Raw genomic sequence first — 23,244 nt, 5'->3', positions numbered from 1 at the left:
AATCTTACCGTTTTAACGTTCTGCTCTGCCACATGAGTTCTCACTATCTCAGGAAGTGAATTTTTGAACTCCTCTCTGAGTCACAAATTCTTAAGTTGAAATTCTCTCTCTTTCTTCCTTTCCTCTCTCTCACTCTCTCTTTTTTCTTTTATTCTGCTCAAGCGATTTGTTCTTTTTCTCTTTCCTCTGGTTTTAATTGTAATTCAGATTCATTTCTCTTGCCCTTTCCTTATCTTTTGCCTCCAACTCAAGATACTTCATTTCTAATTGAATTTTAGCCATCTCCAAAGATTCTGATGATGTTTCCAGCAAATTTAAATGCTGAGGGCTATTGCTGTAATTGTATCTCCTTTCCACACGGAAGGAGGTAGCTCCAATTCCAGCTTGACTGCCAATTCCAGCAACCTTTCCTTGTTCACGTTTTGTAAAACCCCCAAAGTTACTTCTTCCACCTCTAGAAAACTCTTAGTGACTGAAAGAGCCATTGCTATCCCAAGCACTGTTTAAACCACCGATTTCAACAGCCAGAACAAAAGGCACTACACCTAAAACTCGCTGCCTTCGAGTCCAGCAGCTCTAATCCCAAATTGGAGCTACAGAACAAATCCTGCAAAGAGACCCCAGTCTGTCATGGACCAGACCTGACCCCTTCAAAACATTTCAAGAAAATAGCCCAGTCTGTAACTTTGCTAGTTTTTTAAGCAGTTATAACATAGATATTCCAGGAATGATGCAGCTGGTCAAAACCCCTCAGTTTTAAACAAGACAGAATTTATCAGGTCCACGCCCCAGAACAACCCACCCTCCCCTCCTGGTACTTTTCCCTGCCTCCGTAAGAATTGCAAAACCTGTGCCCACACCTCCCCTCACTTCCATCCAAGGCCCCAAAGGAGCCTTCCATGTCCATCAAAGTTTCATCTGCAAATCCACCAATGTCACTTATTGTATCCGTTGCTCCCGATGCGATCTATCCGTTGCTCCCGATGCGATCTTCTCTACATTGGGGAGACTGGACGTCTTCTCGCTTTAGGGAACATCTCCAGGACACCAATCAACCTCACCGCCCCGTGGCCCATCATTTCAACTCCCCCTTCTACTCTGCCGAGGTCATGCAGGTCCTGGGCCTCCTCCACCGCCACTCCCTCACCACCCGACGCCTGGAGGAAGAACGCCTTATCTTCCGCCTCAGAACACTTCAACCCCAGGACATCAATGTGGACTTCACCAGTTTCCTCATTTTCCCTCCCCCCATCTTACCCCAGTTCCAACCTTCCAGCTCAGCACCATCCTCATGACCTATCCTACCTGCCAATCTTTCTTCCCACCTATCCACTCCACCCTCCTCTCTGACCTATCACCTTCATCCCCACTCCCATCCACCCATTGTACTCTTTGCTACCTTCTCCCACCCTCCTCTCTGACCTATCACCTTCATCCTCATCCCCATCCACTTTATGTACTCTTTGCTATCTTCTCCCCTGCCCCACCCCTCTCCCATTTATCTCTCCACCCTGGAGGCTCCCTGTCTTCATTCCTGATGAAGGGCTTTTGCCCGAAACGTTGATTTTCCTGCTCCTCGGATGCTGCCTGACCTGCTGTGCTTTTCCAGCACCACTCTAATGTAGACTCTGATTTCCAGCATCTGCAGTCCTAAGTTCTGCCTAGAATTTATTTATAGAGTATTGAATGGTGAACAAACAAAAGAGAACAGAATACAGAATAACTTAATCTGTCCAAAAACCCAACAGACTATCCCAACTTAATGATGCTGTTCCAAATCCCTGCCACAATCCCCATAAACACATCATGGCAAAAAAGATGAAATCAAACACAAGGTCTTACAGAAGAGAGAGATGTCAGTGCGATTCAGTATGGAACACCTTCTTTCATGTAACTATTTTTTTGACCAGCAGCCTCAAAAAAAAAACTGACTAGCCGCTCTCAACAGCCAACTGCAAAAACCCAAACCAAACCAGAAAAAACTGAGCTGAGAGAACTGGCCACTCTCCTTTCGTTGTGTTTGTTTAAAAACTTAAAAGCTTCTTCAAAAAGATAAGCCCAGACGTTTTAGACTCTGTTTACAATCCCACTGAAAAGGAAAACAAGGACAACCTAACCTTATTAAACGAGCAGCATCGTCTTGTTTGCTTTTCACTATTATTACTTATTCTGGTTTGAACTTTTACTGTACTCTTCTGATTTATATTTTCCACCCCTTCCTGTCACACTTTGATTATTATTTACCTCTTCACTCCTCTGGTCCGATGCTTATTCATTTCTTTTTAAAATTTTTTAAACTATGCTTCAATTGAAACCTCCCTCCGGGCCTCCAAATTATTTTAAAGCCCTCTCTACAACACTTGTTATATGATTTGCCAGGAGACTGATGCCAGCAAGGTCCAAATGAAACCTGTCCCAATGGAACAGCCATCTATTTCTCCAATACTAAGGCCAGTGCCCCATGCATCGGAACCTATTTTTCCAACATTGATCTTCGAGCTTTGCATTTGTCTGTCTAATGTTATTTACTCTACATTAATCTGGATTTACTTCGAGTAGTACTCTGGAGACTATTACGCTTGGTGCTGTTTCTGTTTTTAATTTATCCCCAAACTGCTTACAATCCCACAACAGAACCTCTTTCCTACTCCTACCTAAGTCATTGTTACCTATGTTGGCCACAACAACCAGATGCTTCCCTGCCCATTCCACGTTTCTCACCTGCCTTGAAGAGATCATAGAATGTCTACAGTATGGAAGCAGGCCATTTTGCTTATCAGGTCCACACCAACCTACCGAAGAGCAACCCACCAAGACCCACCCCTTCCCCTGTCCCTGTAACCCTGCATTTCCCATGGCTAATTCACCTAGCCTGCACATGTCTGGACAATGTGGGCAGATGTCCTGAACTTTAACACCAGATGGGCAACTTAGTCTTTGGGACTTTCTATCTTTGCTGCAGAGAACAGTTTTTATTTCACTTAGCTAAGCTATCCCCATTACTACTAAGATTCTCTTTCCCCCCAACTTTGTTGGCACTCTGGACCATCAGTCTGCTCACCCTACCTGCAATCTGTGCCACATCCACACTGGGAGCAAGAATCTTCTATCTATTAGAGTCATAGAGATGTACAGCACAGAAACAGACCTTTCGGTCCAACTCATCCACTCTGACCAGATGTCCTAACCGAATCTAGTGCCATTTGCCAGCACTTGGCCCATATCCTTCTAACCCTTTTTATTCATGTACCCATCCAGATATTTTTTAAATGCTGTAATGTACCGGCCTCCACCACTTCCTCTGGCAGCTTACTCCATACACGGACCACGCTCTGTGTGAAATAGTTGCCCCTTAGGTCCCTTTTATATCTTTGCCCTCTCACTCTAAATCTATGTCCTCTAGTTCTGGACTCCCCCACTGCAGGGATTTTCTATTTATCCTATCCATGCCCCTCATGATTTTATAAACTGCTATAAGGTCACCCCTCAGCCTCTAGCACTCCAGGGAAAACAGCCCCACCCTGGCAACATCCTTGTAAATCTTTTCTGAATCCTTTCAAGTTTTACAGCATCCTTCCGATAGGAAGGAGGCCAGAATTGCACGTAAAACTATTGGACAAGGGCACTGACTTTGTCCAAAATTCTGGATCTCCATACTTGCTTCACTCTTGAAGTCATACATTCCTGTCCCTGACCACACATAAAATTTGATATAATTAATCTAAGGGCTGTGTCTGCCTCCTGAAACAGTGTTGAGGTTTTACTTCCTCTCCCTGATGCGTCGCAATATCTTCATGTCAGACTTCAGCTCATTAGTTCTGAGTTACAGTTCCTCAAGCAGTACATCTGGTCACTGTAGATCAATCACACCAGTGTCTGCCAGCTCCCACATACCACAGCTGCAAAACATTGCCTGGCCACCCATCTCTGTTCAATTCAGTTATTTATTGATTTACATTTACATTTTTTAAAAGTGAATTTCTTAACTCTGATCTTCAGCTGATTTAAACCATTTGGCTAATCATTGAGGTGTTTATAAGGATAAAGTCGCAATAGTCTTGTCAGGCTAGAAGGCAGGAATTGAACTAATGCTGTTGGCATCACTCTGTATCACAAAGCAACTATCCAGCCAACTAAGCCCCAACAAGGGAATCTACACTTCCACAAATCTTAGACTTCTCCATATAGCATTAATCTTATCTTTCTATGCTGCTGAAATAGAGATCCCCATAAATTTGAACTTTTCCTTATTTTTCATCCGTCTAATCATATTTACATGCCTTATCTTGCTAAGCCTGTACTGACTATCATGTAGTAATAATACTGAAGGCTAGGTCTTTAACTGTCTTTTAATTCTTGAAGCTCCCTTTATTTAATAAATGCAGATAATCTAGACTAATGTTTGACTCTAACCGTGAAATTGTTTCTATTCTATTTGATCAACACATATGCTGCTGCTTTTTCTAAATGAATGCAGCATATTCTTTAATTCATCTACTTCTGGAACTGTTACATTGATTTAGTTTTTGGGGTTATTATCAAGTCATTATTTTCATTAATTTGTACTGCGATGGGAAAAGGTAGACAGTGCCATATTTTGTGTTGCTCGGATAACCAATACTTTATATTCATAATTAAACTGAGCATGAATATCTTTCAGATATCAATCTAATTACAATTTTTGATTTTTTATTCCAGAATATACTGGTATGTATAGACTGTCTCATTTTGGAAATAATCAAGTAGGTGGCATTTATATATTTATGCTGTCTTTTTAAGTATATTTACATGACCAGTAAAGAAGTAAAATTAAAATCTGGAAAAGAAAAGACGTAATATTACAGAAAATATGTACATCATTGATGATAATATCATTGAGGAGGTTTGCTTGGCAACTAAATTCTAATTTTAAATGTGGGCACACTAAATGTTTGTTTATCTACATGGTTTATGTTTTTCCAAGTTTGCAATATTGTGGATTATGAAGCAAAGTTAATTCACAATGTTTTCAACAACAATGTCATGGCCAGTACCTATCATTCATACACTTAGATCTGAGTCTTTATAAAATATGATCTATTGCTTGTACAAAGAACAGAACAGACATTTAAAGTTATTTTATTAATTCCGCTATGTGTACAAATTGGCACACTGAATTTTCCTTTGATTTGTTTTCTATTAGTTTCAAGAATGAAAATATATCTTGATCATAATGCCACGAAGTGATGTGCATTAACTGCATTTTTTTTAAAAAAATCAACATTAACTTTGAACACTGTAGAATTTTAATGAGATTTGAATCTGATATATATAAATTCTAGAGTGCTGGCTCCGTACCAAATATTTTTGCATAATTTTCTTTAAAGGGTTGAATTTCCTTGCTCTGAACAGTTTGGGTAATGGTGAGATTAGAAAAATGAGAATCTCAATGTTGAGAAAAATATCCAGTCTTGCACCCAAGATTTTAGCGGCAAGATAAGAATCTCAGTAATTCAGTGGCAAGATGCCTACTTGCCTAATTAAGTGGAAAGATGCTTACTTGCATGTAATGTTAATTAATGTCTATTCTCATCTAATTTATTGGCAATTTGGCAAATGCCCACATGCCTAGAGAAACTAGACAATTTCATTCCTGATGAAGGGCTTTTGCTCGAATCATCGACTTTCCTGCTCCTCGAATGCTGTCTAGCCTGCTGTGATTTTCTAGCACCACTCAAATCTGTTTCAAACCATGAAAGTCTAAGCAGTTACCTGTCAGCTTCAGCTTAAGCCTCCATCTTGGAATACAACTTCCAACACCTCAGCACAACTTCAGGCATAATGACCAACTGCATCTTTATACATGAAGGTTTGCATCGGACTTGCAGTAATCTCATCATATCTTTGTGGCGCATCTCTAATTCTCTTAGAATACAGTTCTGCAGTTCAGTATCACACATTGGACTGCATTGACACCTTGCATTGTAATGTGCTGTTGTGGGCTGCTGTGTGTGCAGGCACAGGTGCACGTCTGATGTATTGGAGCAGTGTGCATTTCAGGACTCTTAGCTTGCTGTCTTAGCATTCATTCACTTTGCCATACTTAGGTGTTTACAGCATCTCTACCTTGCTGTGCCTTACCTTTTTATACCTTTCTGCCTTGTTCAGATCTTACAGTCTCATTGTATGTGTAAATTGACTTGCCTTTTAATGCAGACAGAAATTCAGGCAGTCTGTCATGTTTGCCAACAATGATCAGTTAAGGAGGAACATGTTGCTGTATAGCACTATCAATGTCACACTGCTTCACCCAAATGGCCACATCTCAATGTGTAGTTAGGAGTAGTGATCAGTCACGACAAGTTTGACTGTCATCAGTCTGGTACAATGAGTTAAGGGAATTATCCAATATCAGTCCAGAAGCTTAGACATGGTCACTTGGACTGATCAGAGTGAATGAATCCGTATCACTACAGTCAGTGGAGTGGACCACAGACAATCCTGCTGGCCCAGTGTAATCAGGCCAGGGATTAGCAGGAAGTCAGTCTGTCAGCTACAGATAGAAATCTGTTTAGGGTCCTGCCACTCATCATTCAGGGCAGTCCTTACAACTCTGTAAGGCAGTTGGGCCACAGACAATCTAGGGTGTCTGTTCATAGGACATCAAGATTAGTTATTGGGAACAGAGCTGTAATCAGGATGATGGGATATCAATTGCTCACTTTTTACTTTAGACTTAAAAACATCTTTACAATTACCCTGTATGCAAAGCTGCCTGTCTTGCATACTATGGGAGTTGGAGGTAGGAAGAAAAGTTCTTAATATTGCTACCACTTGTACACTCTCCTATTATATGTGTTCCAAATGGTTTGAGCAACATTATATCCAACATTTAAGTTAGAGTCTATTGTAAAGCATGTAATAGTAGTCATGATTTGGAGGTGCCAGTGGACTGGGGTTGGACTGGGATTGAGAAAATAAAAATCACACAACACCACGTTATAGTCCAACAGGTTTATGTGGAAGTACTAGCTTTCGAAGCACTGATCCTTCATCAGGTGGTTATGGAGTATAAGATCGTAAGACACAGAATTTATAGCAAAAGTTTACGGTGTGATGCAGTGGGATGATATGTTGAAAAAGATCTGGATTGTTTGTTTCAGTTTCTCATCTTTTAGAATGGGCATGTTGGTTTTGGTTCTTTAATATATAAATCCCAGAACTTGTTTAAAGTTACATTCTCAAGTGAACTTGAACAATTTAGATTGATAAATTCTTGATGTCACAAGGAATTAAGGGCTACGGGGAGAATGCGGGTAAGTGGAGTTGAAATGCCCATCAGCCGTGATTGAATGACGGAGTGGACTCAATGGGCCGAATGGCCTTACTTCCGCTCCTATGTCTCACGGGTCTTAATAGGTGCCACGTTTTTGGCCCAGATAATGCACTAAAGGTGTAAAGTTAAAGTCTATCTGTGTCCTAATGTTCAGACTGATTCTATTTCTAAAAAAGAGATTTACAGAAGCTTACATGGATTCATGCAGTTTTCGAGCAAAATAAAATGTGGTTCTGCAAGTACAAAGTCACTCCACAACCTTAGATATATATATATATATATATATATATATGTGTGTGTGTGTGTGTATGTGGGTGGGGGGAAGTGTGAGTTTCTTTGAGAGAGTGTGTGTATGTGTGTGAGTGTAAAGGGGTATAAGTCTGTGAGAGGGTACGTGTGTGGGTATGAGTGTGGAGGGTGTGTATGTGTGAGTGTAAGAGAGAGAGCTTGTGTGTGAGGGAGGGTTTGCGTGAGTGTATGGGTCTGTAGGAGTGTGTATGTGTGTATGTGCTCGTGCTTGAGTGTGTAGTGCAGTGAGGTCACCTGTAGTGTGACACGAACACAAAGTCCCAAATGAGGCCATCCCCATGGGTACCGAACTTGGCTATCAGCCTCATACACACACATAAAAGTTTTGTGGGGTGAACTTGTACTTGCAGAATTACATTTTATTTTGCTCAAAAACTGCATGAATCCATGTAAGACTCTGTGAATCCCTTTTTTAGAAATAGAATCAGTCTGAACATCAGGACACAGGCAGACTTTAACCGTACACATTATCTGAGCTGACATGGCACCTCTTGTTAAAGTTCGCTTGAGAATGTAACTTTAAAAAAGCTCTGGGTTTTACATATGAAAGAACTGAAACCTACATGGTTAAAAATCACACAACACCAGGTTATAGTCCAACAGGTTTAATTGGAAGCACACTAGCTTTCGGAGCGTCGCTCCTTCATCAGGTGGTAGTGGAGGGCTCAATCCTAATACACAGAATTTATAGCAAAAATTTACAATGTGATGTAATTGAAATTATACATTGAAAAATTGATTGTCTGTTAAGCCTTTCATCTGTTAGAGCAACCACCTGATAAAGGAGCAATGCTCCGAAAACAAGTGCTTCCAAGTAAACCTGTTGGACTATAACCTGCTGTTGTGTGATTTTTAACTATGTAATAGTAGAGCATTTAGAAATTTCACTATCATGGTATTCTAACAGATGAAAGGCTTAACAGACAATCAACTTTTCAATGTATAATTTCAGTTACATCATCTAACAGATGAAAGGCTTAACAGACAATCAATTTTTCAATGTATAATTTCAGTTACATCACATTGTAAATTTTTGCTATAAATTCTGTGTGTTAGGATTGAGCCCTCCACTACCACCTGATGAAGGAGCAACGCTCTGAAAGCTAGTGTACTTCCAATTAAACCTGTTGGACTATAACCTGGTGTTGTGTGATTTTTAACTTTGTACACCCCAGTCCAAAACCGGCATTTCCAAATCATGAAACCTCCATGGTCATTCTAAAAGAAGAGAGACTTAACAAACAATCTAGGTCTTTTTCAATATATCATCTCAGTTGCATCACACTGTAAACCTTTGCTATAAATTCTGTGTCTTACAATCTTATACTCCACAACCACCTGATAAAGGAGCAATGCTCCGAAAACAAGTGCTTCCAAGTAAACCTGTTGGACTATAACCTGCTGTTGTGTGATTTTTAACTATGTAATAGTAGAGCATTTAGAAATTAATAATACAGTTCAGCTGGATCGATCAGCATGGTTTCACAGGAACAAAATCATGTCCGACAAGTTTATTAGAATTGTATACATAAATGACTCAGACTTTAATGTAGCAGAGTTGATAAGTATGTTTGTGGATGACACAAAACTGTGGCATGATAAATAGTGAGGAGGATAGCCTTCCAGCACAACAGGGATCACTGCTGGGCCCACAATTATTAATGACTTGGATGAGGAAAGTGAATGTACTATAACTAGGTTTGCAGCTGACACAAAAGTACTTGGGAAAGTAAGTAGTGAAGATGACACTAGGTGTTTGCAGAGTAAAATAACATGTTAAGTGAGTGGCAAAATCTTGGCAGATGAAATATGATGTGGATTATGTGAAATTGTGCACTTTAGCAGGAATAATAGCGGACCTGAATACTATTTAAATAGAGAAAGAGTGCAGAAGGCTACAGAACAGTAGGATATGTAAATGCGTGTCTGTTAATCACTAAAAGCTAGCATCTAACTTCAGGTAATAGGGCAGGCGAATGGAATGGTGGCCTTTCTTTCAAAGGGAATGATTTATCAAAATAGGAAGGTTTTGCTAAAACTGTACAAGGCACCAGTTAGATCACAGTTGGTACAATATAAACAATTTTAGACCTTTTATCTAAGGAAAGACATGTTGGCATTGGAGAAAGTGAGGACTGCAGATGCTGCAGATCAGAGTCGAAGAGTGGGGCGCTGGAATAGCACAGCCGGTCAGGCAGCATCCAAGAAGCAGGAGAATTGATGTTTCAAACATAAACTCTTCATCAGGAAGATAAAGATTCATAGAGATACATAGCGCGGAAACAACTTTGGACCAACTTGTCCATGCCGACCAGATATCCCAACCCAATCTAGTTCAAACTGCCATCACCCGGCCCATAGCCCTCCAAATCCTTCCTATTCATATACCCATCCAGATGTTTTTTAAATGTTACAATTGTACCAGCCTCCACCATTTCCTCTAGCAGCTCATTCCATTCACAAACCACCCACTATGTGAAAACGTTGGCCCTTAAGTCTCTTTTATATCTTTCCCCTCTCACCCTAAACCTATGCCCTCTAATTATGGACTCCCCCACTACAGGGAAGAGACTTTGTCTATTTATCCTATCCATGCCCTTCATGATTTTATAAACCTCTATAAGGTCACCCCTCAGCCTCTAACGCTCCTGGGAAAACAGCCCCAGCCTATTCAACCTCTTCCTATCACTCAAATCCTCCAACCCTGGCAACATCCTTGTAAATCTTTTCTGAACACTTACAAGATTCACAACATCTTTCCGACAAGGAGACCAGAATTGCTCGCAATATTCCAAAAGTGGCCTACTCAATGTCCTGTACAGCCACAACATGACCTCCCAACTCCTGTACTCAATAAACGTCGATTCTCCTGCTCCTCAGATGCTGCCTAACCGGCTGTGCTTTTCCAGCGCTACATTCTTTGATACTGGCATTGGAGACAATCCAGAGAAAGTTAACAGTATGGAGGATGTTTCCTACGAGGAGAGGTTGAGTCAATTGGGCTGTACTCTTTTGAATGTAGAAGCATTGTGAATGTATGTGCATCAAATGGATTGCAACTGTTCAAGGAAGTAAGCTCATCACTACTTTCTCAAGGACATCTCAGGATGGGAAGCAAATACTGACCAAGCCAATGATACCGACATCACAACAAAGAAAAACAAACTTCACGAATTATTCAAGGACCATCAGGTAACTGGCACACTTGTATCTTCTAATTGTGAAAATATAAACCTTTTCACTTTGGAGAAGAACAGAAATGCAGTATATTCTTTAAATAGAGACAGATTTCTGAACTGCATGCTACAAAGAGATCTAGTATCCTAATGCATGATTAGCAAAATATTAGCATGCAAGTTCAGCAAATGACTATAGAGACAATAGAACGTTGGCATTTATTGCAAAGGGAATAGAATATAAAAATAGAGAAATGTTACCACAGCATCACCAAGCCTTGGTGAGACCACATCTGGAGAACTGTATACAGTTAAGACACCTTTCTTTCAGGAAAGAATACAATTATATTTGAAGAAATTCAGAAAATATTTACTGGATGCATTCCATGGTGTGTAGGGCTTGTCTTATTAAGAAAGGTTGAACAGGTTACCTAGTGAAATTTGGAAGAATGAGAAGGGACTTATTGAAACATATGAGAGATTTGATATCATGGAAACTGGGAGGATGATCCCTCTTCTGGAGGAGTCTGGAATTAGTATGAGTTTAAAAGTCTGGAATTAGTTTAAGTTTAAAAGGTATTCCTTCTGAGACAGAGATTATAATTTTTTTTTCGCTCATAGAGTTGTTAGTTCTTGAAATTCACCTTTCTAAAAAGCAGTGAAAGCTATGCCATTGAATTTATTCCAAGGTTGAGTTGAATAGATTTTAATGGAGTTTATTTTGCATTTATTTAGCAATGTAAAGAAATAATTTGATGCAGCTGCAGAATCAAAAACAGCTTAATAAACCCTAACCTGTGCTCAAAATTACTATTGAAATAGAGGATTTAATTGAGTTTCGTTCTGTCAAAGTCTTAGTTGAAAAATCTGTCAATTAATTCTTTATTGCTATCTACTGAAAGCTGACATGCACTAGTTAACATACATGTGGGATTCCTAAGTTCCACATGCTAAAAGGTCAATTTTATTGTCAGTGTCAAGATTAGGACCAGCACCCTGTTAAGTACTGTACCTTCTATTTTGTATTGCTCTTCTTAACATAATGCATCACCTAACATCACGCCATATAGAATGTTATCTGCTATCTATCTGCCCACTCCACCGATTTGTCTATGTCCTTTTAGAGCTCTAACTGTCCTCCTCACAGTTCACAATGCTTCCAAGTTTCACATCATGTACAAAGTTTTAAATTGTCCCTGGAACCAAGATCTAGATCATTAGTACTATACTTCTGTAATTCAATCAGCTCTGCAGCAGTAAACGAAATCCAAAAGCACCTTACCTGAGAACATATAAGACCTGCATGATGCAAAACAGCAGATCGTGTACCAAATCAGCATTAGAAACTTTTCACATCTTCCCATTCTGCATGCTTTGATAGTTACATAGCATGCTCACTATTGGGCCCTTACAACAAAAGTGATCAGAAATATTCCAACCCATAATTTGTCAGTGTTGGGTTTCAGCACTGACGTGGAACCAAATTTCATAGTCTGCAGATTTAAATATTTGTGACTAGACCAATTACATCCTAAATCGCAACAATAGCAACAAAAATGTGCATTTGCTTAACACTTTTAACATTGAAACATATCTCATACATGTCACGGAAGTATGGAAAATATAGAGCAATGCAAAGACGGAGAGAAATGTACTAAAACATGTTCACATGGATGGTTTAAATTAGGATTTTAAAGTTAGAGAGGAAGGCGAAGAGCAGAGAAGTTTAGGAAGGCAATTCCAGTAACAGTTGAAAATGCAGGTATCAATGCTTGGATGTATAAGAGGACTGAAGCAATGCGGCTGAGACTTTAGAGTGGTGGGGTGACTGATAGATTGAAAGACCTGCTGAGACAGTCATAGGGAGACACAAGGTCATGGAAAGGCTTAAATACAAGGATGTCAATTTTAAACTTGGAATGTTTTTGATTCAAAAGGCAATATAGAAAGCAGAGGCAACTAGCAGGTGTAAGGGACAAACTTAAATTTATGGAGGACAGAATACAACTTGCGATACCTTTGATCAATTACACATCAGTTATCCTGTCATAATAAAACCAAGAGTATCAGATTCTTGAGAGGTTCGACAAGGGTAAATGCTGATAGGATGTTTCCCCTCAAGGGAGAGTCTCGGACCAGAGGGCATTGTCTCAGAATAGAGGGGCACCAATTTAAGACAGAAAAAGAGGAATAGGGCATATTCAGGATCGAAACCTTTAACTATTAGAATTCTGCAAGGATCAGTTCTACCAAATCTATTTCCATCTCTGCCCTATCAAATTGCTAGGAATCATGTATGTTCTAATAATGTCCCATCTCATTCTTCTAAATTCCAATGAGTTCAAGCCCAACCTATCCGATCTCACCTCAGACAGCCATTGAGTTGTGCAGCACGGTCCAATTCATCCAGGCTAACCAGATATCCTACATTAATCTAGTCTCATTTGCCAGCATTTGGCTCAAAAATGTCTTTTAAATGTCGTCAATGTACCAATCTCCACCACTTCCTCTGGCAGCTCATTCTGTACATACACCACCCTTTGCATCAAAAAGTTGCCCCTTAGGTCCCTTTTAAATCATTCCCCTCTCACTTTAAACCTGTACTCTCTAGTTTTAGACTTCCCTATCCTTGGAAAAAGACCTTGGCTATTTCACCCTGTCCATGCTCCTCATGATTTTGTAAACCTCTATAAGATCATCCTCAGCTCCAACATTCCAGGGAAAGTAGCCTCTCACTATAGCTCAAATCCTCCAGTCTCAGCAATATCCTTGTAAATCCTTCTGCACTATTTCACATTTAACAACATATTTCCTATAGCAGGAAGACAAGAATTGAATGCAGTATTCCAAATCCTGTATAGCCACAACATGACCTCCCAATTCCTATACTTAATGCACTGACCAGTAACTGTAATCAGCCTTCTGAACCTTCTCTTGACTGCTTCCATTGCAGATATATTACTCCTTAAATTAGGGGCCCAGAACGGTTTACTATTTTCAAGGTGAAGGATTCTGGGTAATCCAAGATAGAGAATGGGAAAAAATTGTGGTTGTAAGGGTTACTCCTTTTTTTGAGGTATCTTCAGTGTTGGAACTGATTTCCTTGAAATTTTGGGGCAGTAATTACTGTTTTGTAAGCTTTTGCACTGTTTTAGAACTTCGGGAAAAAAGAGATCAAAACAACAGCACTTTAAAAAAAGGAGGAAATGAGAGAGTAGAGACCACATGGGAGGTAAAACAAATGGAGCAGTTAACCTGCTTAACTATCAGAACCAGTGGTGAACCTGCACAGCTGACTGCCTCTGGATATCGAGTTCTTCTAAGAAAAATAAACAGTGAAATTCACAGCTGATCTTGGAGAAACCTGTGTGGGGAATTCACATCAGGAGAGCAGCTGACTGGCTTATTTTTTGAAGTGTAGCCTTACTGGTTTTCTTGTTTGATTTACAATTGTGAATAGAGTGGTTTTTCTTTGTTTATAAGTTTTATTGAGATCTGTCTCTTGACTAAACTTTAAAAATATAAAACATAGATACTAAGTTATCCTGGAGCAGTGTTTTTAGAGTAGTAAGACTGTGCTATTTTTTGGATCTGTAGTTTGTTAAGGTGCAAGGATGGCATTTAGTAGAAAAATTGCGCTATTCTAGTCGGATGTTGGAGATTAGGGAGAACTTCAATGTTAGTGATGATTATGTCTGCAGGAAGTGTCTTTGGTTGAAAATTCTAGCATATTGCATGGATCGGTTGGAGTGGCCGTTAGAGGCAATGAGGAATTTACAGGAGCCAGGAGTGTAATTGATGGCAATTTCAGGATGGGAGAAAAAACGCAGATACAGTCAGGTAGATGAGTTACCGCCAGGAAAGGTAGGAGGAGTAGGCAGGCTCATGTGGCTATCCCCATTTCAAACAAGTTTGCTATTTTGGAAAACATAGGGAGGGGGTGATGGATTCTTGGAATATAGGAGAAAGTGAGGACTACAGATGCTGGAAAGTCAGAGTCGAAAATGTGGTGCTGGGTGGTGATAGGTGGATGCAGGTCAGAGGTGATTATGATAGGTCAGTGGGGAGGGTGGAGCCGATACATGGGAAGGAAGATGGGCAGGTAGGACAGTTCAAGAGGGTGGTGCCATGTTGGAGTGTTGGATCTGTGATGAGGTGAGGGGTGGGGAGATTTGGAAACTGATGAAGTCAATGTTGATGCCATGTGGTAGTATAGTCCCAAGGTTGAGGATGAGGTGTTCTTCCTCTAGTTGGCGGGTGGCTTTGATTTGGTGGTGGAGGAGGCCCAGGATTTGCATGTCCTTCGGGGAGAGGGATGGGTGTTGAAGTGGTTAGCCATAGAATGGTGGGGTTATTTGGTGCATGCGGACCAAAGGTGTTCCCTGAATACCTCTAAGCGTTGGCACTCGGACTCCCTAATGTAGAGGAGACCACACCAAGAGCAATGGTTGCAGTAAATCTAATCTAAAAATGAGTTGGGAGAATGTGCAAGAAATTCTCTTCCAAATTCGAAATGATTTTTCAGGGCCTTGAGGTGAGGGGGGAAATGAGGGGGACGCTGTTGAGCCTTACATCAGTGGTGGGCACATTGTTGAAGGGGATCCATCACAAATAAGAGAAAATCTAACTACTGTCCCATGAATGTCAGTGGTGCTACCTGAATCCTATGGGATACCATTGATCAGAAACTGAACTGGACTAGCCAAAAGGCTTTGTGGCTTTTTAACTTTTGTGGCTACAAGCAGGTCAGAACCTGGAAATACTGCAACGAATATCTCACCTTCTGGTTCTCATAGCCTGTCCACCATCTACAAGGTACAAATCAGGAATGTGATAGAATACTCCCCACTTGCCCAGATAGGTACAACTCCAAAGTACTCAAGAAACTTGACACCATCCAGGACAAAGGAGCTTGCTTGACTTTGCTTTGTTCTTTCATGTGATAAAAGCATCACAGGCTAGGCCAGCATTTATTGCCCATTCTTAATTGCCCAGAAGGCAGTCAAGAGTCAACCACATTGCACAATCAACTCCCTCAAACACTGTTGCTGAGTAGCAGCAGTCTGTTTCATCTACAAGATGCACTGTAAAATTCACCAAAGATCCTTAGAACTCTCCAAACCCACAGCCACATTTATCTGAGGCAAGGGCAGCAGATACATGGGAACACCACCATCTACAAGATCTCTTCCAAGCCACACACCGTCCGAACTTGGAATATCATTGTTCCTTCTGTATTGTTAGACAAAATCCTGGAATTCCAAGCCTAATGACATTGTGGATCTGCCTATTCCAGACGGACTGCTGCAGTTCAAGAAAACAACTCAAACCACCTTCTCAAGGGCAACTAGGGTTGGGCAATAAAAATTGGCCCAGCCAGTGACTCCCACAACCCACTAGTAAAGAAAAAAAAGATCCATTTAGATGTATTCCATTTTCTCCAGTGTTCCCCAGTGTTTTGAGGACGGTATTCAAATGTAATTTGTTTGTACTATGCTGAATAATCACATTTCTGAGGAGCTGTCTCGATTCTGAAATTGTTCACATAGGCTCATTGGAATAGTAACCAATGGATCCAGGCACAGAAGCTGTAGTTAACGTTGTGGTAACTGCACTGAGAGCATCCACATGAGTGTATAAAAAAACACATACTTCTGGAAACCCACATCCACCATCAACCTCCAGCAGAAGTGGAGCACCCTCCTCATGCAGAGCTGCCAGCCATAAGTGCCCTCATGATTCAGTGAAGGTTTAGGAGAGCCAAGTTGCTTATTTTCAATGCAATTCTATGCAAATGCAAGAGGGTGCTATATTCTTAAAGGTCATTGAGGAGAAAGTGAGGTCTGCAGATGCTGGAGATCAGAGCTGAAAATGTGTTGCTGGAAAAGCGCAGCAGGTCAGGCAGCATCCAGGGAACAGGAGAATCGATGTTTCGGGCATAAGCCCTTCTTCAGGAAGAAGGGCTTATGCCCGAAACGTCGATTCTCCTGTTCCCTGGATGCTGCCTGACCTGCTGCGCTTTTCCAGCAACACATTTTCAGCTCTTAAAGGTCATTGTCAGATAGGAATATCATGATGTCCAGCATATCTGCGATGTAGCACCTTCTTCCACTGAAGCTAATAAGGATCATAAGATGTCTCCTCCATATCAAGTTCCCATGCAGGTCATGTCCAGGGTTTGATGTAGTACAGTGCAGATAGAGGATGACACTTAATCCTTGGATTCTTTGCTTCAAACAAGTCGAGCTCACAACAAGACTGTGTGATGGGTGATGAGGATATGTGACATCGGAAAATGAGTAGGAAAATGAAGAGGTTCTTCTGAAGGCACAGTATGTTCAACATCCTATCTTGCAGCAATGTCTGCCAAAGCAATGCAATTAGGCCTCCTTTGTGAACCTTGTTCAATGAATAAAATTGTATGAAATAATCCTTCACTGATTGTTAATGTTTTGATATTGCAGAGGCCAGTATCCCTTTGTGTATGTGGTCTCATCTGCAAATGCACTTTACTGATTTAATTTTTTTTAATGCTTTTGCTGTTGGTTAATAATGTGTTAGGCAGGTCTGTTCTTTACATAAAAATATTTCAGAATAGCATTTGTAAAAACAAACACTCATTTTCTCATCTAGTCTTAAGAATTGTGAAGTGGATTTTTTGAATCCTTCTCGGGGACTTCAATCTGGTAATTTTTGTGTGACCTACTTCTGCCCCAAGTGAAAGAGGATGCAGCAGCTGAGAATATTTTCAAGGTGGGAATGTCCTTTTTTTTTATCTGCACCTGCTTTGGTGTCAAAGAGCACTTTCAAAGTGGAAGGAAGCTTCCTAGGCTCCAAATTGGTAGCCTCTGATGGTCTGGATGGAGGCTTTAAATTTCCTAAACTTTCACTGTGCTTAATTTCTAATGGTAGCCTTCTTGTCAGCAAGTTTCCAAAAGTTCCATAGAGTCCTGAGTGTGTTGTTGTTTATTTTGGATACATCTATTATACCCTTGATTTGGAGGAATAATATTGAAACTTGTGGATGATACAAAATTAGGCGTATAATAAATTATGACAATCAATTAGTTTGAAGGATGAACAAGAAGATGGGAGATGGGGTTCGATATTAAGAATTGGGAAATATTACATTTTGGAAGTAAAACAAGTAATGGAAGGTCACCTTGAATATGATTTCTCTTGGAGTCATAAAGTGAAGGATTGTATTCTGAAGAGTATAGCACAATTAAATAATTCCACAATAAAACGCCTACAATACAAAAGAGGTTATGTTGAATTTGATTCAGTGTATAATCAGGCTGGAGTTGGAATATTAGGCGAAAGCTTGTCTGAATGTCAATTCCAAGATATTTCATGAGAGTTTTTCTTTGTGAGCTCTAATGAATATTGTCACACAATTTTATGGTGCCCACCTCATTAAATATGCACAGTGCTTCTGGTGCCAGTTTCATGCGAAGTAGTAATGCTTGGGGTGAACACACTCTTAACATGCCCATGCTTCTCCTCCTGTTGTGCAACTTGTTCCCTTTTGCCTTATGCAGGCAATGGCAGTACCCACACAGCACTGTCCTAGAGAGACCAACCCCTCCAGCTAAGACTACCTCCTCCATCTCTGAGGAAGAAGGCACAGAACCCTCTGAGGAAGCACTGGCAAGGCAGTCTCCTGCACGCTTCATCAGCTCAGATATTAACACCTTGTGAGCACGATTAAAGTTGGGATAAGATTCTGCTGAACACATCTCTAAAATGTCTTTTTAGCTGGTAGAGGGAAAAGAAAAATTACCAGCTGGTACTCAGGAGACTGCCAGTTCTATTGTTTTGGCCAGTACTAATTTCGTAAAAATATACAAACAGACAAGGAAGAAGCAGGCGGGTTTGTTGGAGACACTTGAGAAACTGGATTGAAGGTTGGAAAAGTCTCCAAGCGTCATCCACATTATGCTGGCTCCAGTGAGTGTGCAGCTGGTTGTCTTTGTGGGCATGTTGACAGCTACTATGGAGAATCAGGTTCAGGAGAATGTTCGTAGGCTGCCAGAGATGTATGCAGACCTATGTTTCATTATTTTAGCCATTTGTGGACAGCACCAGTGGCAAAGTGACAGAGTCAAGGGACCTTAGCGTCACTCCAGGGGTTTTTCCTCACTAAGAAACAGGGCAGTGCCAGCAAGTACACAGCCAGAGAACCAAATGCAGGGCCCAGGGCCAATCCACCCAAAAGTCCAAGGTCAACCAGCTCCACTAGAGGGCAGGCTTCATCTATCCAGCTACAGACCCCAAGCCTGCACCTAGACATAGCAGGAAAGCAAGTAAAATTAAAATCTTTTGTTAATATATGTTCACTTTACATCATCACCTATCTTTCATTTTAGCTGCAGATACAAGAATAAAGTTGGAGAAGGTATCATTCCTAATTGCCACAATGTTAGAATCCTTCGTAAGGGATTACTATGCTTTCCCTGGAGGCCATAGTAATATCCAATGTTGCCATGTTTGAATGTGGGAACATCATATGTTGTGAAGCCTTCCAACAGTTTGTAATATTAACTTTTATTACAAAACTGGAAAAGTGATGAAAGAACAAACTAAGAAGCTGTAAACATTTGTAAATAATCAAGGGATGTTTGCTTTATTATCATGAACACATTTTCAGTCAGTGAATAAAGACTTCACTCAACTCCGTTCCATTGGAAGTATGTGTCAAATAAGTTCTGTTCAGCTTGTTGGAACCAGCACTTTAATACTCTACCACAATGAAGGCGATGTTCCTCCTGATCAATTTCCTCATCTTAGGATAATGCTCTCATATTTACATCATCTCTGTCCATCAGATCTCCTGTTTGCCTGCTCCAGTTGTCCAGAGCATTGTATCAAAGGACTATGCAGCACACGATGTCTGTGGAATACTGCATAGAAACGCCCAGACCTTTACATGGGAATCTCATCTTGAGGAGATTTATCATATGGTCCTTGATGGTCCCAGTGGAAGAATGTGTTGCCTTGTATGTACATTCTGCCTATGTCAGGGCATTGTGTAAAGAAGGCATCAGTTGTGGTTGTAGAAATAGCACTTGTTTCCAGAAGCCATCCATGTAAGGGATATGGCTATGGGGAACAATTGAGAGCAGACTGGAATGCTTCAACAAAAGATCCAGCTCTGTCACAATGTGCTAGGGCATCTTCATTTGACACTTCCTGTTCACCCCATCAGATCTGAATCTCCCTAATTTCCCATTGAGCTCTTTTATTTAACTTTCATTGCCCCACTTTTCCCCCTGAGTCTGCGGTGTACAGCTTAGCTACTGAGATCCAGTCTCTGCCTTTGACTGACTGTGGTGGCATCTAAGAGGGTAGGCACTAAGAGAACAAGCTAAGAACCCTGTGCTGCAAACTGCTTTTATGCATGAGACCAGTGTCTATCCCTGAGGAACTCCTGCAAAAAGGTCCTGAACCTGAGATAATTGACCTTCAACAACCAGAACCATTTTCCTTTATGCAAGGTTTGACTCCAACCAGTGGAATGTTTTCCGTCTGATGCCCATTGACTCCGGTTTTGCACGAGCTCTCCAACGTAACACTTGGTCAAAAGTGCCCTTGATGTCAAGAGTGATCACTCTCACCTCATCTGCCCTGACAGAACCCAAACTGTGAGTTAGTGAGCAGATTATTGTTTAGTGATGACACTTCCATCACTGGAAGATGGACAGGTAGGACAGTTCAAGAGGGTGGTGCTGAGTTGGAAGGTTGGATCTGGGATAAGGTGGGGGCAAGGGAAATGAGGTTACTGGTGAAATCGACATTGATACTGTATTGTTGGAGGGTCCCAAGGCAGAAGAGGAGGCGTTCCCCACCCTACGCCTTGAGGAAAACTCTAACCACCTGACACCTGGAGGAAGAATGCCTCTTCTTCCGTCTTGGGACCCTCCAACCACACGGGATCAATGTGGATTTCACCAGTTTCCTTATTTCCCCTCCCCCCACCTACTCTCAGATCCAACCTCCTAACTCGGCACCACCCTCTTGAACTGTCCTACCTATCCATCTTCCTTCCCACCTATCCGCTCCACCCTCTTCTCCAACCTATCACCTTCACCCCCATCATCATCTGCATATCGCATTCCCAGCTACCTTTCCCCCAGCCCCATCCCCCTCCTATTTATCTCTGAGTCCCCTTGGGCCACAAACCTCATTACTGATGAAGGGCTTATGCTCAAAACATGGATTCTCCTGCCCTTGGGATGCTGCCTGACTGGCTATGCTTTTCCAGCACCACACTCTTTGACTCTGATCTCCAGCATCTCCACCTGGATTTTGTGGTTGTAATAATTATAAAATTGCTGAAAATGTGTTGCTGGAAAAGCGCAGCAGGTCAGGCAGCATCCAGGGAACAGGAGAATCGACGTTTCGGGCATAAAGAAGGGCTTATGCCCGAAACGTCGATTCTCCTGTTCCTTGAATGCTGCCTGACCTGCTGCGCTTTTCCAGCAACACATTTTCAGCTCTGATCTCCAGCATCTGCAGCTCTGATTTTCAGCTCTGATCTCCTCACTTTCTCCTCGATAATTATAAAATTGTCAACATTTATTACCATTTCTCTATTGATACCAATATTCGCACATGCACAAGATTACAGACATCTGGAAATTGCTTTCAGCGATTTTACACTTTTCCAGAGGATGTCCTGTCAAGTCCCTCCCAAAATTGGCCTCATCAGTTTACAATCTATGAACCGACAAGAACCTCCACTCTTTATGCTGTTCGCCCTTTATGATAACTCTTGGAAAAGCTATGCCTTTTGAATGAGGTTTAACTGGGTTTTTAAATAGCATACTAAGTTCAAAATTGGAATATTGGAGAAAATACAGACATGTTGCCAAAGCTTTGCATCTACTCTTCAGGGCAATCACTACAATGCCAAATTTCAAACAGTGATATAAATTGCTGTACTACTAAATTTCATAATTCCAGCTAAACACTGTCATTGCCCTAAAAAATTAATTTTATGTTTCCAACGTTAAATTTCTCCCCTTATTATTTCTCTCTTAAAGACACTCAATGACTTGGCCCCCACAGCCTTTCTCCATGTAGAAAATAGTCTGTGCCTCTATTCTTACTACCAAAGTGCCATATTCCATCTGCCACTTCTTTGCTCATTCTCCTCGCCTTTGCAAGTCCTTCTGCAGCCTCCCCAGCTCCTCAACACTACCTGTCCCTCCACAGCCTTCTGTGGCAATGACTTCCATTGATTCACCATCCTCTCAATAAAGAAATTTCTCCTCGTCTCAATTTTGAAGTGTTGTCTCTTCATCCTGAAGCTGTGCCTTTGGGTCTTAGTCTCTCCTACTGTTTTTAAGCACACAGGTCCTTTTGTGCTGAGTTAAGCTGTCAACCTCTGCAGTTTGCATTCCTTGTCAATGCAGGGGGAGAGCTGGAAATGTGTTGCTGGAAAAGCGCAGCAGGTCAGGCAGCATCCAGGGAACAGGAGAATCGACGTTTCGGGCATAAGCCCTTCTTCAGGAATTCCTGAAGAAGGGCTTATGCCCGAAACGTCGATTCTCCTGTTCCCTGGATGCTGCCTGACCTGCTGCGCTTTTCCAGCAACACATTTCCAGCTCTGATCTCCAGCATCTGCAGACCTCACTTTCTCCCCAATGCAGGGGGAGAGCCAAGTTGAAAACACTAGACAGTCAAGAGGATGGATGTGTCACTTATGCAACTGTGCTATGTCAATGTTGTACCCATGGCACATACCAGAAGCTTACATGGCAATTACATTCCATGTGCTTCAATAAAATTGCAAGATCTGAATATTAAAGAGACCAGACCTGAATGGGGTCAAGAGAGTCAGGCAGAACCACCACATTCAGTCATGGATCTCAACCAATTCCTGTCCAGGGAATTGATCACAGTCGTTCTGTTGCTGTCAGTTGGAAGTTTCAGTTTGGATATGGGGTTCATTGGACTGGATTATTGTATGAATGATTATGATGAAAGAAGATAATTCAATATGAAAAAGATTTGGCAACTTATACAACATAGAAGGGGATGAGGAGCTGTGAGAAAGAGTTTTTCCCAAATCACAATCATTCTAGCCTGTACATGAAGTGACTGCATGGCCAACTGGGCTATGGTAATATGTAAGGTATGGGCTCGGGAGTAAATTGGGGTCATTAACAGTTTATAAAGGGGTTGAACAGAAACAAGTAGATTGCATGGTCATCAGAATACAAGAACAGCAACACAGAAGGGTTCATAAATGATAGGAGGATCATGCTGCATCTCGGGGAGCCTGCAATGCACTCATGAGGACAAGATGTTGAAATCTTGTCATTTATGTTCCAAACTGTGCAAAAATGATCAATATGGCTCTCACTATGTGCAGAATGGACGGCACGGTGGCACAGTGGTTAGCACTGCTGCCTCACAGCGCCAGAGACCCGGGTTCAA

General features: G+C 41.2%; 1 protein-coding gene across 1 annotated transcript in view; it reads left to right on the top strand.

Moving 5' to 3' along the window:
- The window catches only part of col21a1 (collagen, type XXI, alpha 1), a 468,143-nt gene that overhangs the window by 77,827 nt on the left and 367,072 nt on the right, over window positions 1-23,244 (top strand). Inside the window, exon 8 of the mRNA XM_043681233.1 lies at window positions 4,699-4,707. Within this exon, the coding sequence (XP_043537168.1) occupies window positions 4,699-4,707 (9 nt within the window). The remainder of the gene's footprint in view (window positions 1-4,698; window positions 4,708-23,244) is intronic.

The sequence above is a fragment of the Chiloscyllium plagiosum genome, chromosome 3, assembly GCF_004010195.1.
Source record: "Chiloscyllium plagiosum isolate BGI_BamShark_2017 chromosome 3, ASM401019v2, whole genome shotgun sequence".
Taxonomy (NCBI): domain Eukaryota; kingdom Metazoa; phylum Chordata; class Chondrichthyes; order Orectolobiformes; family Hemiscylliidae; genus Chiloscyllium; species Chiloscyllium plagiosum.
Note: the sequence above shows the minus strand (reverse complement) of the source record. Positions and strands in the feature narration are given on the sequence as shown.